This window comes from Camelus ferus, chromosome 7 (genome assembly GCF_009834535.1).
Source record: "Camelus ferus isolate YT-003-E chromosome 7, BCGSAC_Cfer_1.0, whole genome shotgun sequence".
Taxonomy (NCBI): domain Eukaryota; kingdom Metazoa; phylum Chordata; class Mammalia; order Artiodactyla; family Camelidae; genus Camelus; species Camelus ferus.
Window position 1 is genome coordinate 37,606,778 of NC_045702.1, and position 18,180 is coordinate 37,624,957.

Consider the following 18,180-nt stretch of genomic DNA (forward strand, 5'->3'; position numbering starts at 1 on the left):
TTGGCATACTTTCTGCAAAATATCAAATATGAAATATTATAGGTTTTATGAAGCACATATGGTCTCTGTTATTGTTGTTTTTAACAAATCTTTAAAATGTGAACACTATTCTTAGCTTCCAGTTTGTACAGAAACAGGCCATGGGCTGTAGTTTGCATCTATTAAGATAATCATGTGGTTTTTCTCATTTATTCTGTTAATATGATGAAGTACAATGATGGCTTTTTAAATGTAAATACATATATGCACAGAGATAAATATAAATATATCAAAGAATATGAGAGAGAGACTATATGTGTCTCGCAAAGCCTTAGGTCTTACTATCTTGCTCTTTCTAGTGAAAGCTTGCTGACCTCTGATATGGGAGAATGACTCAATTTGGGAAGCAAAGTGGGTTTCCTGGGTAGCACCAAGGGCTTCATTTGAGGTTCATGGTCTTGAACCTAGAATGAGACCAGCCAGCAGAGTTGGTTTCTTCAGCTATAATCAGCTTCCCAAGTATGAGCACTGAAAAGGTAGAAAGCCCGATTTAATCATATAAGATCAGCTTTCCTTTGAATGTAGAAAGTCAGAAAGACCAGTGCTACCAGCCTAGCAGCAACTACACAAGCTGGACAATCTGCAAAATTATAACTTTTCCTGAAACCATCAGGGAGCTGAGGTAGTAGGGCAATCAGCTAACCCAAAGTCAAAGGAAAAAGGTGCCTGCCAGAAGAACAGGGAGCACAAACATCTGTTTACGTGGGTCTTCTGCCACTAGACACCGGAATAAAGAACTTAGCTCAAATTATTCACCAGCTGGGAAGTGCCTAGCATGAGTTAACAAGAGAATGTATAACCCCTGGGACTGCAGATATAAGGGAATTTACAGTCACTTGCAGGTTTTCCCCACAGATCTGACTGGGTGCTGACAAAAGATTATCAACAGTCCTGAGGAAGTGTCCCCTACGGCAAAGCCTGGGGGAGCCACCTAGGGAGAGGCATGAGACTCTACCTGCAACCTTCTCCCTTGTATTCCTTATGGGGAAAAAGCCTTAAACTGCTGGGGGGAAGGGTAAAAAACTTGCACCAAAATAGGACACAGGTCCTGATTTAGCCCTTGACTTAGTTTTGCTAACTCCTGTCCTTAATGCCTGTTTCATTTCTTCTCTCTCCAGTTCTCCCAAACTGTTTTCCCTCTTTTATTCTCTACTAATGACCCTGTTTCCTACTATTATTCAATGCCTGTGAACAGGGACTTTTGTTTATGACTGTGCCTAGTGCCTGGAATATAGAATTAATTCAATATATTTGTTGAATGAATTAAATGATAATTTTCTGGTACATACTAGGTATAATTTTTTTATTATTTTGTAGTTTTTAGTGAACATGTCTTAAATTCCTTTTGATAAATATTGTGTTTTTAATTTCAAATTCCAGTTGTTTATTGCTGATATGTAGGAAGATGATTGACTTATGTATATTAACTGTATCCTGCAACCTTGATATAATAGCTTCTTAGTTCTAGGAGTTTTTGGTTGATTTATTCAGATTTTCTGATAGACAATCATGTTATCTGTGAACAAAGTGTTTTCTCTCTTACTTCTGATCTCTATACTTTTTTTTTTCTTACCTCATCTCATTGTATTAGCTAGGAGTTTTAATATGATATTGAAGAGGAGTGGCGAGATGGGACATTCTTGCCTTGTTCCTTAGTGAGAAAACTTCAAGTTTCTCATCAATAAGTATGATTTTAGCTGTAGGGTTTTTGTAGATGCTCTTTATCTAGTTGAGGAAGTATGCCTCTAGTCATAGTTTACTGAGAATTTTTTTTAAATCATGAGTGTTAGATTTTGTCTGTTGCTTTTTCTGCATCTATTGATATGATCTTGTAATTTTTCTTCTTTAGCTTGTTGATATGATGAATTAAATTAATTGATTTTCAAATGTTGAACTAACCCTATATATGTGCATTAAGTCCCACTTGGTCATGATGTATGATTCTTTTTATACATTGTTGAATTTGATTTGCTATTTTGGGGGGATTTTTGCATCTGTTCATGAAAGTTATTGTTCTGTAGTTTTCTTGTAGTATCTTTTTCTGGTTTGGTATTATGGTAATTCTGGCTTCAAGGAATGAGTTCATAAGTATTTCCTCTACTGTGTCTTCTGGAAGAGAATCTAGAGAGTTGGTATACACTCTTCTTTAAAAGTTTGATAGAATTCAGTGGTGACCCGATCTGGGCCTGGTGCTCTCTGATCTAGAAGGTTAGTAATTGTTGACTAAATTTACTTACTAGATACAGTCCTATTCAGATTGTCTATTTCTTCTTGTGGCACTTCAAGGAAGTGATTCACAGGTTATAAAATTTGTGGGCATAGAGTTGTTCATTAACTCTTTATTATCCTTCTAATAACTACAGGATCTGTAGTGATGTCCCCTCTTTTGTTTCTGTTATTAGTAATTTGTGTTCTCTCTTTTTGTCTTAATTAACCTGGCTAGAGGCTTATTGATTTCATTGATACTCTGTTTTTAGATGTATGCACATTAAGGATTGCTATGTCTTCTTGTAGAATTGGTCCTTTTATCATTATGTAACACCACTCTTTACCTCGATAACATTTTCACTGTGAAGTCTGCTCTGTATAAAATTAGTATAGCTACTCTGATTTTCTTTTAGTGTTAGCATAGTATATCTTACTTTATTCATTTACTCTTAATCTACATATGTCTTTATATTTAAAGTTAGTTTATTGTAGACAGCACATGACAGGGTCTTGTTTTCTGATCCACTCTGACAGTCTCTGTCTATTGATTGATGTGTTTAGATCATTGGCATTCAAAATGATTATTGACAGAGTTGGATTGATGTCTACTGTATTTGTTACCATTTTTTTCTGGTTTTTACCCTGGCTTTTTGTTCCTACTTTGATTCTACTTTTTATGCCTTTTGTGATTCTAATTTGAGCATTTTATGTTATTACACTTTCTCTTCTTTCTTAACATTAAAGTTATAATTCTTTTTTCCTTTTTCTTTCTTTTTTTTTTTTTTTTTTTTTTTTTTTTTGGTGATTGCCCTAGAGTTTGCAATATGCATTTACAGTGAATCCAGGACCAGTTTAAATTACACTAAACCATTTCTAGGGTAGTATGAATACCTTATAATAGCAAAATAATTCTAATTCCTCCCTCCCAACCCCCGAATAATTGCTGTCGTTTATGTCATTTATACATAAGCATACATACATACATAACAATACATAAATGAATACACTGTTGCTATTATTTTGAACAAAGCTGTTATACATTTGATCAATTAAGAAAAATACAAAGTTTTTATTTTGTCTTATTCTTTCTTTAATGCTTTCTTTCTTTATGTAGATACAAGTTTCTGATCTGTATCTTTCCCATCTCTCTAAAGAACATCTTTACAAAGTTCCTCAATTTTGACTTGTTTGAGAAAGTATTTCTCCTTCACTTTTAAAGGATAATTTCACATGATAAAGAATTTTAGATTGTTTTTTTCCCTCCCAACTCTTTAAATATTTCATTTTCTTCTTAACTGAATGGTTTCTTAAGAGGAGTCAGATGTAATTCTTATTTTATAGGTGTGGGGTTTTTTGGCCTATATCATGCTTTATGTTCTCTGATATTTCTGGATCTGTGGTTTGGTATCTGACATTAATTTGAGGAAATTCTTAGTCATTGTTTCAAATGTTCCCTCTGTTTCTTTATCTTTTCTCCTTCTGGTATTCCCATTACATGTGTCCTACACCTTTTGTAGTTGTCCCACAGTTCTTGGATATTCTATTCTCTCTCTCTCTCTCTTTTTTTTTTTTTTTTTTTTTTGTCTTTTGTATTTTTGGTTTTCTGTTTTGGAGTTTTGTATTGAGATACACTCAAGCTCAGAGATTCTTTCCTCAGCCCAGTCCAGCCTACTAATAAGCACATCAAAGGCATTCTTGATTTCTGTTACAGTGTTTTTGATTTCTAGCAATTCTTTTTGGTTCTTTCTGAGAATTTCTCTCTCTGCTTACATGGTCTGTCTGTTTTTGCATGCTATTTACTTTTATCTATTAGAGCCTTTAGCATATTAATCATACTTTTCCTGAACTCCCAATTTTATAATCCAAAATCCCTGCCATATCTAACTCTGGTTCTGATGCTTGCTCTGTTTCTCAGACTATGTTTTTGGCTTTTAGAATGCCTTGTAGTATTTTCTTAATAGCTGGACAGTGATGTACTGGGTACAAAGAACTGCTGTAAATAGTCCTTTAGTAGTGTGGTGGTAAGGGAAGCATTCTATAATCCTATAATTACATCTCAGTCTTTTATGAACCTGTACCTCTGGACTGTGAACTTAACAAGTGCTTCTCAGGTTTAGTTTTTTTTTTTTTCCCTCCCCATTTAGGTGCAACAGGATGGCTAGAGTGGGTTGGATTTGGATATTTCCCTTCTCTCACATGGACAGCTAGAGGGGACTTGCACATTAGGCTCTGATAAAACCCCAGCAGGTTAGTCTCTGGTAGAATAGTTTCTCCTAAAGACAGGCCTTCTTAAGAAGAGCAGAATGCTCTGGTGTGTTTCAAAATGATCCCCTCACCACTTCCCCTGTCAGAAGCAGGAGGTTTTTTTCTGATTTCTACTGTGAGAACCTGGTAATCTCCTAGAGCTGAAAATCATAAATATGTGGGCACCCTCCCTATTATGGGGTCTCCCTGGAGTTTTTGATCCTCAGAATTGTCTTGCTGTGCCTCCAGCAATTCATCAATTACAATTAAGTTTTCCTACTCTCCATCTGGTTTCCATGAGAGTTTCTGCTCCAGTAACTTGTGATTCTCTTTAATTGCCTGTCAATCTCTCCAGTTTGGGGAGCAGTTTACCTTGTAATCTCACTTCTGTTATGGATCTAAGAAGAATTGTTGATTTTTCCAGTTTGTTCAACTTTTTACTTATTAGACGGAGTGGCAACTTACAAGCTTCTTAGGTGCTGGACCTGGAAACCTTGTATTTCTCTTTTATTCAACTTAATATATTTTATTTCCCTTGCAACTGCCTACTTGGTCTGTGGATTTTTTTTAAGTTTTTTGTTTATTTGTTTTTAGTTTCCAAGTGTTTGGAGGTTTTCTTTTTATCTTTCTGTTGTTAGTTTGTAGCTTAAATTCATTGTGGTTAGAGAATACACTTTGTATCATTTAAATTATTTTAAGTTTCCTGAGGTTTGTCTTATGGCCCAGAATAGCATATGTCTTGAAATATGTTCTGTAGGCATTTGAAAAATTGTGCATTATGCTGTTATTGGATGAAGTATTTTGTAAATGTTGATTAGATCCTGTTGGATGATAGTGGTATAGTGGCCTTGATGTCTTCTCAGCACTCACTGATTTCCCGTGTAGTATTATCTGTTGTTTTTTTGGTCTGTTTTTTATTGACATAGAGTCAGTTTACAGTATTGTGTCAATTTCTGGTGTCCAGCATGTTTTAGTCATACATATACATATGTTCATTTTCATATTCTTTCTAGTTATAGGTTACTATAAAATATTGAGTATAGTTCCCCGTGCTATAAAGAATAAACTTGTTGTTTATCTATCTTATATATAGTAGTTAGTATTTGCAAATCTCAAACTCCCAGTTTATCCCTTCCCACCCCCTTTGCCTCCTGATCACCGAAAGTTTGTTTACCATGTCTGTGAGTCTGTTACTGTTTTGTAGGTAAGTTCATTTGTGTCTTTATTTTTTTTAGATTCCACATACGAGTGATATCATATGGTATTTTTCTCTGACTTAATTCACTTGGAATGACAATCTCCAGGTCCATCCATACTGCTGCAAATGGCATTATTTTATTATTTTTAAATGTCTGAGTAGTATTCCACATCTTCTTTATCCAGTCATCTGTCCATGTACATTTAGGTTGCTTCCATGTCTTGGCTACTGTATATAGTGCTGTTATGAACATTGGGGTGCATATATCTTTTCAAATTAGAGCTCCCTTCAGATATATGTCCAGGATTGGGATTGCTGGATCATATGGTAAGTCTATTTTTAGTTTTTTGAGGAATCTTCATACTGTTTTCCATAATGGCTCTACCAAACTATGTACGCAACAACAGTGTAGGAGGGTTCGCTTTGCTCTACACCCTTGCCAGCATTTATCGTTTGTGGACTTTTTAATGATGGCCATTCTTACTGGTGTGAAGGTGACACCTCATTGTAGTTTGGATTTGCATTTCTCTGATAGTTAGCTATATTGAGCATTTTTTTTCATGTTCCTATTGGCCATTTGTATGTCTTCATTGGAGAATTGCTTGTTTAGGTCTTCTGCCCAGTTTTTGATTGGGTTGTTTGTTTTCTTGTTATTAAGTTGTATAAGCTGCTTATATATTCTGGAAATTAAGCTGTTGTCGGTCTCTTCATTTGCAAATATTTTCTCCCATTCTGTTGGTTGCCTTTTTGTTTTGCTTATGGTTTCCTTTGCTGTGCAAAAGCTTGTAAGTTTAATTAGGTCCCATTTGTTTATTTTTGCTTTTATTTCTATTGCCTGGGTAGACTGCTGTAGGAGAACATTGCTAAGATTTATGTCAGAAAATGTTTTGCCTATGTTTTTGTCTAACATGTTCATAGTGTCTTGTCTTATATTTAAGTCTTTTAGCCATTTTGAGTTTATTTTTGTATAGGTGTGTGGGAGTGTTCTAACTTCACTGATTTACTTGCTGCTACCCAGTTTTCCTAACACCATTTGCTGAGGAGGCTGTCTTTTCTCCATTGTATATTCTTTCCTTCTTTGTCAAAGATTAATTGGCCATAGGTCTGTGGGTTTTTTCCTGGGCTCTGTATTCTGTTCCATTGATTCATATGTCTGTAACAAATACAGATACTATACAAATACATGCTATTTTGATTACTGTGGCTCTGTAGTATTGTCTGAAGTCTGGGAGTCCTTCAGTTTCTTTCTTTTTCTTCAATACTGCTTTGGCAATTCTGGGTCTTTTGTAATTTCATACAAATTTTAGAATTATTTGTTCTAGTTCTGTGAAAAAATGTCCTGGGTAATTTGATAGGGATTGCATTAAATCTGTAGATTGCTTTAGGTAGTATGGCCATTTTGACAATATTCATTATTCCAATCCCAGAGCATGGAATATCTTTCTGTTTCTTTAGGTCACCTTTAATTTCTTTAATCAATGTTTTGTAGTTCTCCAGTGTATCTGTTGTTGAGAGAGGGATACTGAAGTCTTCAACCATAATTGTGGATTTGTCCATTTTTCCTTGTAAGTCTTACCAGTTTTTCTTCACATATTCTATAGCTGTGTGTTTTGTACACATGCATTTAGTATTGCTATATCTTCTTGTTAGATTTTTGTCGTTATATGAAAACCCTCTCCCCTTTGCATTCGATTTTGTTTGTTCTGAAGTCTGCTTTTTTTGATATTAGCATCTTTCTTTTGATTAATGTACACAACACATCTTTTTCCATCCTTCTACTTTCAGAATGCAGGACTTTTTTCTTTCTTTCTTACTTTTTTTTGTTTGTTTGTTTGTTTTCAGTTTTCACAAGTGTTCAGAAGTATGCTGTTTAAAAATTTTCTTAAGTGTGATATGTCTTGGTATGGATTTCTTAGGTTTTATCTCACTTTTGATTTGCCCAGCTTTGGTTTCCTCCTCTTCCTCTCTTTTCAGAACTCCAGTGACACAAATGTGAGATCTTTTGTTAGAGTCCCATGGTTCCCTAGGGAACTGTATTTTTTTTCAGTCTATTTTCTCTCTGTTGCTCAGATTGAGACATTTCATTTTGTTCTATCAGTTCACTGATTATTTTCCTCTATCCCCTTAATTCTGCTGTTAAGTTCACTGTTGAATTTTAGTTTTGGTTACTGTATTTTTCAGTTCTGAAATTTTTATTTATTTCTTCCTTATATCTTCTATATCTTTGCTGGCTTTCCCCCCTTCTTTGCAAAGACTTCCTGTTTTTTCATTTGTTTCACACATGTTTATAAAATTCATTTTACAAAGTATGTTTATTTTATCAAGCATGTTTAAAATTTATTTTAACATAATGTCTGTTTTATAAAATTAATTGATAAAATAGTAAATCTGTAATAGATATGAAAAGATGTTTAGGATATTGTTTAGTGATGTATATTACATGAACATCTTATGATACATAATATTACATAGTGAATAAACTCTAGCTACCTGTTTCCATATGCCTAGGGAGAGATGATCACCAAAATATAAAAGTAGTTAGTTCTAGATGATTTTTAGTTTCCCTTTGAACTCTTTATTAACTTTTATCCCCAGTGATCTTGCATTATTTTTCCCAAATCTATAAAATTAGTTTTTGAAAAATGTCCCAAGCATGAGCATTTTGTTTGCATTTTTTTTGTTGTTATTTTCCCTTGTCTTTAAACTTTTTAAAGTAAATTTCAGATTGGGAAGGATCAGGTAATTAAGTCTGCTTGGTCATTTAATGAGCACAGGGGTTATTATTCCATGCACAGATGGTTTTATAGACTATAATGAGTTGGTTTTTAGACTATGAAGAAAATAAGTGAAATGTTATGAAATATTTCTGTAAATCTTTGTAGTTTGCTATTATTTACCATCATATTTTAATTATATACTTTATGCTTGATTTTACTGCTGCTGTTAATTATGTTAGAGTTGATTATAAAAGTATATTACAAAGATGTTGATCACAACATAAATTTTGTAAATATGTATTACTCAGTACCACACAACTTCATAGAGTGTATGTGTATAGGTATAATTTAAAATGACCGTTTCCCACATAAAATGATTTAAATAAATTTGTCAAAGTTTATAATGTTAAAGTTAACCATCAGAAAGTGGTATTTTGGAAAATTTTTAATTATGAAGATAATATATTTGTCTCTATTATCTTTTTGCTTTTACCTTTTGTAGGTGATTATAGCCTTCTGGTATCGCACATGTGTGGGAATAATGAATTTATTTGGGTTAGAAACTAAGACCTGCTGGAATGTGACCAGAATAGAACCTCTAAATGAAGTTCAAAGCTGTGAAGGCATGTTTCTTCCTAAAATGCTGCTATACTGTCAGTAATGTTTACATAAACATTTTATAATGTTATGACTCACTTTAAGAATTATTATAAACTACTGTGATTGATTTTTTTTTCTTTAAAAACACTCTAGAACTGATTCACCTGAAGGAGTACTTACCCTTTATAGTAATCTTCTGAGAAGGCTATGTAACTTACTAATATGAGTATTATTTTGGAATTTAATTTCAATATTAATATACTGCAATTTAAGGCCATCCTGATTGTAAGTCATTCCTCCATTTCAGAATAAGGAGGTACCAAAAAAAAGCTTTGGGGCAGTATGAATACATAATTTTGGGGGATGTAGATAAAACAATCAGAATTCTACCTGTAATAGTTAATTAAAAATTTAGTTATACATATTTTAAAATCAGATATATGATAATAGATTACATTAGAAATTCTGCTTTTTAGTGCTCTCACAGTTCATGAACTGTTCTAAACAAACTCTTCACATATCTCTTCTACATCGGTATCTTTGTCCAGGAACTGCTTTTAGAATCCTCTAACAGTTTTCCAGGCTCTGTAATTGTCACTTCTATTTAAGATGTTTTCAATTTAGCACTATTTGCAATCTGAGTATACTGCTGTCCCTTGAAACTCTTGTTCAGAATCACATGTATCTACTTGTATAACACTCACATAGTTTTTTTTTATTTCTTCATATTCTCTACATTATATAGATTTGTAGACTTGTGTACAGTAACATTCAGATCTTTAAATATATCCTAAGTCTGTATTTTCATGTTTTCCTTACAATTTTACTGATTCCCTCGGGTGATCTTTATAACATCTAAAACAGCATTGGTAGAAGATATTTGAGGGCAATTAGACTTTTTTTTTGGTACAAAGAAAAGGAAACAAGAAAATGCCTCATAAAATGAGAGACTTAATCAGCTTAGAAGGTATAACCTTGGGGGAGGGTATAGCTCAGTGGGAGAGCTCCTGCTTAGCCTGCATGAGGTCCTGGGTTCAATCCCCAGTACCTCCATTGAAGATAAATAAATGAATAAACAAACTTTTAAAAAAAATTTTAAAGAAGGTATAACCTTTTCCAAAGGATGGAAAAAAATCACCTCATATATATACATTGATGGTATTTATTAAGTTGCCACTGAGTGATAGATTAGTGTTGGCACTTGGGACCCCAAGATAAACCAGGTAAACATGGGGTCTTACCCTCATAGAATTCACAAAGTAAAAGGGATGTTAGTGGCTACAACTGTGGTGGATACTACAGGTAAGAAAATAGTGTTGCTGAGGTTAGGAGAAGTGTTTCAAGAACAGGGACCAGCTAATTCCAAAGTCCTGAGGCAAGAAAGAACTGAAAGAAAGCTAAGCTTTCTAGAGCAGAGAAATTTAGAAGAAAACATGATGTGAAATGATGTTGGGAACGTAAGCAAGGGTCAGATAATGAAGGATGATTTACTTGATAAGGATTTTATATGTATTCGTTGAAGAATTTTAACAGATTTTTATTTTTAAAACATTATTTTGGCAGTTATATGGAAAATATATTAGTAAAAGACAGAAGTTAATTCAGTGAGGCCAGGTAGGAAATTACTGTGCTCTCAGTAAATGATTGCAGGAAAAGTAACTAGGAAATGAATGGATTTGGCAGATAGTTGGAAACAGAACTGACAAGATTTGATAATTGTTTGAAAGGAGAGGGGAAGGAGAATGAAATTATGAAACACTGGTCTCTGGCCTAAATAACTGAGTTTCTCCATTCAGAATGGTGAGAAACATTTTAAAAGTAGCAGGTTTGAGTTGCTACATTAATTTGAGGTCTCTGAGAGACCCCAAAGTGGTGATGTCAAGTGGCTACCTGCATATGCACATACAGGAATAAGAAGAAAGTTCTCATCTGAACATGCACTTGGAGTCGTCTGTATATAAATGATAATTGGAGCCATGGAAGTGGAAGAATTTCCTTAAGGAGAATATTCAGACTGAGAAGAGAAGAGGGCATATGGAAGAGGATAAGGTGGTCCAACATTAAAGGGCGGTTGGTAAAGAAAGAGAAATTATTAGGACAAAATGAAAAGGAATGGTCAGAGGAGTAGAATAAAGGCTAGCCTTCCAACCTTGGCTGCACCAGTTACGGCTAAATAACTTTTGGCAAGTTACTTTTTCTATGCTGTTTTTCTCAACCATTAAAAAACGTGTTTTTATACCAAGTAAACTCAGATTTGTTCTGAGTATTATGTGAGATGATAATTGTAAAGCACCTAGTAGATTGTGTGTTCATATATGTGTGTGTATATATATATATATTGATTTTATCTAGCAAAAAACAAAAATAATGCAATGGATTTTGTCTTGTAATTTATCAAGTGACTACAGACAGTTCCGGATACTGAACAACAGCAGCATTACCTAAATAAAATGAAGCACCAACTAATCGTAACAGTCCAATAATACTATAATAGGGAAAACTATAAATGTAACTACAATAAAATATAAAGTATAAATGTAACTAACAACACCTCATGGAAGGGGAAAGCACTAATGTAATTATTAATAGAGCAGCAATCTGAAAAGCAAATGCTTTCTACAAGTTCATGAGCTCTTGATTACAAAGCATTGAGATAATTGCACCCAATTGCTATATAGTCATTTATTCATTAAATGTTGAACAATCTGTCTTTTTAAAGGATTGGGAGACCCTGCTTGCTTTTATGTTGGTGTGATTTTTATTTTAAATGGAATGATGATGGGATTGTTCTTCGCATATGGTACATACTTGAGGTAAGACTACTGTGTTAAAAGATCTTTCAGTGGGATTGTAAGGACTTGATGACATTTATTGATTAAATCAAGTGCATAATTAATGAGATTCATTGATTAATAGTAGGAAACTGTGTAGATTTTATGTTTTTCAGAAACTTAGCCAAATATCATGCAGCCAAAAACTAGAGTTGTCACTAATATATCTTAAAATCTTCCCCTTTTTCCTTGTGGGGGTATTTTTGAGCTCATTAAGATTCCTTAACAAAGATTTTAGTGAAAATACCTCTAGATCACATGTAAAATTATTGTAACATTAGAGGGGATCTTTGTTTGGCATTAGTAGCAGATTATTTCTAATTTTAATCTCTGTATGTGTGAAATTAAGAAAGCAGTAAAAGGAAATGTGTACCACTTGTGGCAGACACATTTGATAGCATGTCTTTCTTGATAATGGCACCGCAATTTTGTTTGGGTATCAGAACATCTAATTTCAGGTGATAGTTTGAAGTTGACTGTGACAGTCATGTATTCTGCTTCCCAATCTCCATTGCACATTGGGAAAGCCATACGAGCTAGCTTTTCCAGTAAAATCAGACTTGGTTACACCCAGGAAAGCATTTGCCTTTTTAACAAAACGTTAGATTCTGATGCCCTCTTTCTGTTTCTTCCTGCTTTTACTTGGATGTGATACTTGGAGCTGCTGCAGGCATTTTGTGATCATGAGGGAAAGGCCATAAACATAGCACATATGTCTGCCCTGACATCCTTTTGCTGCTGAACAAATGCCAATAAGCACTTATCTTTTATTTTCTTGTTGAATAATTTAATAAACATCCATATTATTTAAGCCACTTTTTGTCAGATTTTCTGTTTCTTACAGCAGAATACATTCTTATCTGAATCATTAGCTTTCTTTAAATGTTATCCTTGAACTGCATAACATTTAAAGTTAAAAATCTAGATTTAATCTTTCAACAATTATTTTTATTGAAGTATAGTTGAATTACAATGTGCTAGTTTCTGGTGTACAGCATATTCATTTAGTTATACATATATATGTATCTATTCTTTTTCATATTCTTTTTCATTATAGGTTATTATAAGATATTGAATATAGCTCCCCTGTGCTATACAGTAGGACCTTGTTGTCTATCTGGGTTATATATAGTAGTTTGAATCTGCTAATCCCAGACTCTTAATTTATCCCTCCCTGCCCCTTTCCCCTTTGGTAACCATAATTTTGTTTTCTATGTCTGTGAGTCTGTTTCTGTTTTGTAAATAATTATTACTGTATCATAAAACAAATGTAAATAAGACCATGTGATATTGGCATAGGGATAAACAAATAGATCATTGGACTACAGTAGAGCCCAGAAGCAGAAATGTACATTTGTATACACTTCTGTGATAAAGCGATATTGCAGATCAGTGGGTAAGGATAGGCTTCTCAATAAATGGTGTTGGAATAATTGGGAGATATGGAGCAAAGAGAAGTCAGAACTTAAAAAAATAAATCCTCGTTGGATTAAAAGATCAAATATGAAAGGTAAAATTGTAAAATGCTTAGAATGTTACATAGGAGAAAATCATTAGTAACTTAGAATAAGAAAGGCTTTCTTGAACAAGGTACACAATCCATTCCTGAAGGAAAAACTGATAAATTTGATGGAAAAAATTTAAGTTCCTCAGATATTATAGAATCAAAAGATAAGCCATAAACTGTGAGAGGATATTGCAAAGCATATATCCAGCATAGTATCCAGACTTACATTCATTCATTTGATAAATATTTATTGAATGCCTGCTGTGATTGGAAGCACTATTCTAGGTGCTGGAATACGAAACAATTTCTCATGGAGTAGGAAAAAACTAAGAAGATAGACAATCCAATTGAAAAATGGGCAAAATATTTATGAACAGACATTTTCCAGAAGAATTCCAAACTGCCAATAATACATATGTAAAATTGACCACCATCATTATCAGTAAAATACTAATTTAAGCCACAATGAGATACTATTTCACATCTACTAGATTGGGAAAAGGAACTTTTATCCTTGGTAAGTGAACATGTAAATTAGTACAACTATTTTGGAAAAACAGTGTGCATTATCTAGTAATTTTGAAGATGTACTGACCTTATAACTCAGCAATTCCAATTTAATGGAAAAGAACTGAAAAAAAAGTATGTATGTATGTATGTGTATAACTGAATCGCTTTGCTGTACACCTGAAACTAACATTGTAAATCGACTATGCTTCAACAAAAAATAAGAATAAATAAATAAATAGATGAAGCTAAAAAAATGAATTAAGTAAATATACCTAAGTATACCCCTCAATCTTAGAATTATTACCATAGTTTAGTAACCCTGTTACCCTCCACAGGCAGTCATCGTTGTTTACCAGGAAATATGTATAAGAACAAAGCAGCATTATTTGTAATAGCTCCAAACTAGAAACAACTTAAATGTCCTTCAACAGAGAAATGTGCACATTGTAGATTTATTAATATAGTGAAATACTATACAATAATGAGAATGAATGAACTATAGCTACAAACATCAACATGGAAAAATCTTACAAATACAATGTTGAAAGAATTAGGGCAGGCACAAAATTTTAAAAAATGCTGCAAACTTCCATTTGCGTTAAGTTTGAATATAGTAAATGATAGTCTGATATGTTTACAGAAGCAGTTATATTGATAATCACAAAACTCAGGATAGTGGCTGTCTCAAGGGGTGACAAGGGAGGACTGAGGGTGTGATCAATTTTCTGTTTCAGTGACTTAACAGAGATTATAAGGACATCCTGCTTTATAAGTGTTCTATAAATTATCTAGAAATTTTTATGCACTTTTCTATATGTATGCCATGTAAGAAAAATGTATTTATATAAGCTCATCAGTATTTTGAGAGAAAAGGATTACTTTGAGATTATGATACAGGCTTTAAAAATTTCTATCTTTGAAAATAGGTTGTATTACTTATGCTTTTTCAAATATGGAAAATGTTACACAAGACTAAGACATTTTAAAAACTAGTGCTTTTCACTGGGAGAGCTACCCAAAAGGTGGTAATTCTCTAAATTGGCTACAAAGTTCTGGAATATCAAATATATTATAAGTCTCCAGTCTTTAAGAAAGATGTGTAAATGTAACATATGTTGGCTATAAAAGTGTCACCAAAACTGTGAGGAAATTAGAAACCATGGCATATAAGAAACAAAAGAAATAGGAATTTGGAGGGAAATTTTGCATTTCTTACCCTGGCCATTCTCCCCGACTGGCATTAACTTGGAAGGTAGACATTCCATTTCTTTTCTTTTGGTGCTTAATGATAAATGGTTAGCATGCATCTCTAACTTGATCAAGTCTAGAATTAATTGATATCCTTCCCCTTCTTCTGATCAGTGCAACAAATTTCAGAACACTTTACTTGAAAACAGCCCCTCAATCTTAGAATTATGACCATAGTTTAGTAACCTTGTTACCCTCTACAGCAGTCATTGTTGTTTTTTTTTATGTTGTCAAACTTCCTTAGATTTATCCACATGTTCCTAGTGTCTATATGCAGCATTTGTTCTTGCTTCTCATGCCTTCCTCCTCTCAATTTCTTTTTTTCCAAAGTACGTCCTTTGAATTTCCTTCAGTGAAAAATCTCTTAAAGGTAAATTACTTCCCATTGGCTTTCCTTTGCTTGTTTTGTTGAACTCATTCCTTCCTTTCTTCAATCCTTCAACCAATATTTATTGTCTTACAAGTGTGAAGCTGTGTATACAATGGTGAACAATACTTTAAAGAAAAGGCAACTTTAAGAGATGGTTCTTAATCTTTGATAATTATCAGTCATCCTTGATCTGAGTTTTGTGTTCCACATTGTTGTTTCTTTGGGCTTTCCAACAAAAGCATATTTGCAGTAGTTTAGATGGTTCGGTTACTACTAAATGAAACTGTTAGACTCTTGTCTTCATCTCTCAGTCACTGAAATCCAACTGGGAATGACAAAAATTTGCCTCTACTCAGAATATTAAAAAAATGCAATATAAACTCTGAAGTGCTCGGCCTGTTTGTTAAAAATTATTTTATGTTCACACCTAATATTTTAACTTAGAAAATATTTTAAATATGAGAAATTGTAAGATTCAGATTACTTTATATGGACACTTTGTATGCTTGTGCATTCAAGATTAAAACATCAACTACAACATGGATACTTTAAAATTTTTGCTTTTATTTTATGTGATTTAGTACTATGACAGTTTAAAATCTAAGATAATTTTGTGAAGAACTCCCTATATTTTATATGAATTATGATTATATACTTTTTTTTTTTTTACAGTGGGACTCACCTTGGAGGTCTAATTACAGTATTATGCTACTTTTTCAACCATGGAGAGGTTTGTTTTTTAGAAAATAATGTTTAAGTAATAGAAGGAGAGGTACAGGAACAAGGAAATTTGTCAAAACTATATTTAATTGCATGTTAGTTAGGACTTCACAATATTTTAAAGAAGTTTGTATTGTAAGCTGATATTGTAATCATGTTGATCCACATTTTTACATAACAATTAGAATTTATGATTTGAAATATCTTGTCTAGTTTTTAGTATATATATTTATACAGTACATATATTTTGTAGAAAAAGAAAATACTGTATTTGTTGAATTCAGGCACTTCATACACATTATCTCATTTACTCCTACCAAACTTTTTGTCAGAGTAGTTGTTATCCTCACAGTAGAAGATATGAAATAAAAGTTTGGACTTGAGTAAGTTAAGTTATTTATCCAAGATTCCACATTTACTCTGTGATAAGGCTGGGTTTCCTATTCTACATTGGTCTGGCTCTAAAACCTCACCTCCTTCTATTATATCATGTTGCCTTTCAATAACACTAAATGCTGAATGCAAAATAGAAATTAACTAATTCAGCCCAACAAGACATGATCCACCTTAAAAGAGCTCATGGAAACTTATTTGAATGAATAGGATAGATTCAGTCAATGAAATATCGAGGACAGGACACATGCCAGACTCCTGTGTTAGATGCTGAGGATATGGCAGTGGAAAGTGGAAGAATCTGACTGCTAGTTTTTGGAAACGAAGTATGTAATATGTTATGGCACAGGTTATTGGGATAGAAGTCTTTATCTATTACTATTGGGAAAGGTAGATACTTGTTAACTTAAAAATCAATTAGACAAGGGAATCATAAAAATTTATACATAAGTATCTTAAATATATTAACTTAAAGCAAACAAATACATTGTCAGTCACCAGTGCGTTAGTGTAAAGACAAGACCTTTTCCTTGAGTATGCCAGACGACTGACATTATGAGTTGACCTTTTTATACATTCCATAATTCATCTTCTAAGGTTTATAATTTTGGTTTCTTGGAAGAGGAGCAATAAATTTTAAGACTCTTGCAAGGTTATAAGAGTTTAGATTCTTTGTAGAATTTCAGATTCTTGATATAAAATTTTATAATATTCTCGCCCATAGTGTTTTGGAAATAATCAGTTTTTAGTTGTTTTTAGAAATTTATAGTTAACTCTTTCAAAGGTTTATTTCACAAATTCAGAGACAATCTTCATTACTTGTGATGTGTGTCTTTACTCTTTAAGAGTTTGTGTCCTGTACAAACTCTCTTGGTGTTTGTGAATGCCCTTGGTGACATTTGTTTAAGATGTTTTTCTGAGCATGTATACATCCCAAAGCCCTGGGATGCCAGGGTCATCACTGCAGAGCTGGAATGTGGATCTGGTTTGTCATTTCCAGAATCCTCACTGCTTCTATACCTATCATCTTGTTTGTCCTTTGGGTTTCTTTATGTTTGGCCTGATGATATCTTTCACTTGTGTCTGTACTTGCTAGTTAATGGCTCTCTACCTAATGGCTATGTGCTGTTAGGAGAATTCCAAAAACTGAAAAGCTATACTAGGCATTCAGAAATAAATGACCCTAGTATTAAAATTATTAAAACCAACCCATCCATGATTTTTAAATTAATGATGTTTATTGCAATGGAACATAAGGTAAAGTAAGCATTTTATTGATTTCAGGCTACTCGGGTGATGTGGACACCACCTCTCCGGGAAAGTTTCTCATATCCATTTCTGGTACTTCAGATGTACATTTTAACTATGATTCTCAGGTAATTTTTATTTACAGAACAAATGTAGATAAGTCATAAGTGTCTTAAAAATACATCAACCTATCAAGTTATAGTTACTAAATTTAGGCTCTATTTAAAAAAATTTACTTCAAAATTAAATTGTGTTTCCAGTTTAAAAAAGTCTAAAATTACTATTGAAAAATTGCTTTTTATGTAAGAGCCTAGGCTACAGGTTTTAGATAACTAAATTATGTTTTA

General features: G+C 33.1%; 1 protein-coding gene across 4 annotated transcripts in view; it reads left to right on the plus strand.

Annotated features, from left to right (window-relative positions):
• DPY19L2 (dpy-19 like 2) overlaps positions 1-18,180 on the plus strand; it is a 77,976-nt gene that overhangs the window by 7,942 nt on the left and 51,854 nt on the right. For all 4 annotated transcript variants that reach the window (XM_032483726.1, XM_032483725.1, XM_032483727.1 and 1 more), the window contains exons 5-8: positions 8,909-9,029; positions 11,726-11,819; positions 16,145-16,202; positions 17,870-17,961. In XM_032483726.1, the coding sequence (XP_032339617.1) occupies positions 8,909-9,029; positions 11,726-11,819; positions 16,145-16,202; positions 17,870-17,961 (365 nt within the window). The remainder of the gene's footprint in view (positions 1-8,908; positions 9,030-11,725; positions 11,820-16,144; positions 16,203-17,869; positions 17,962-18,180) is intronic.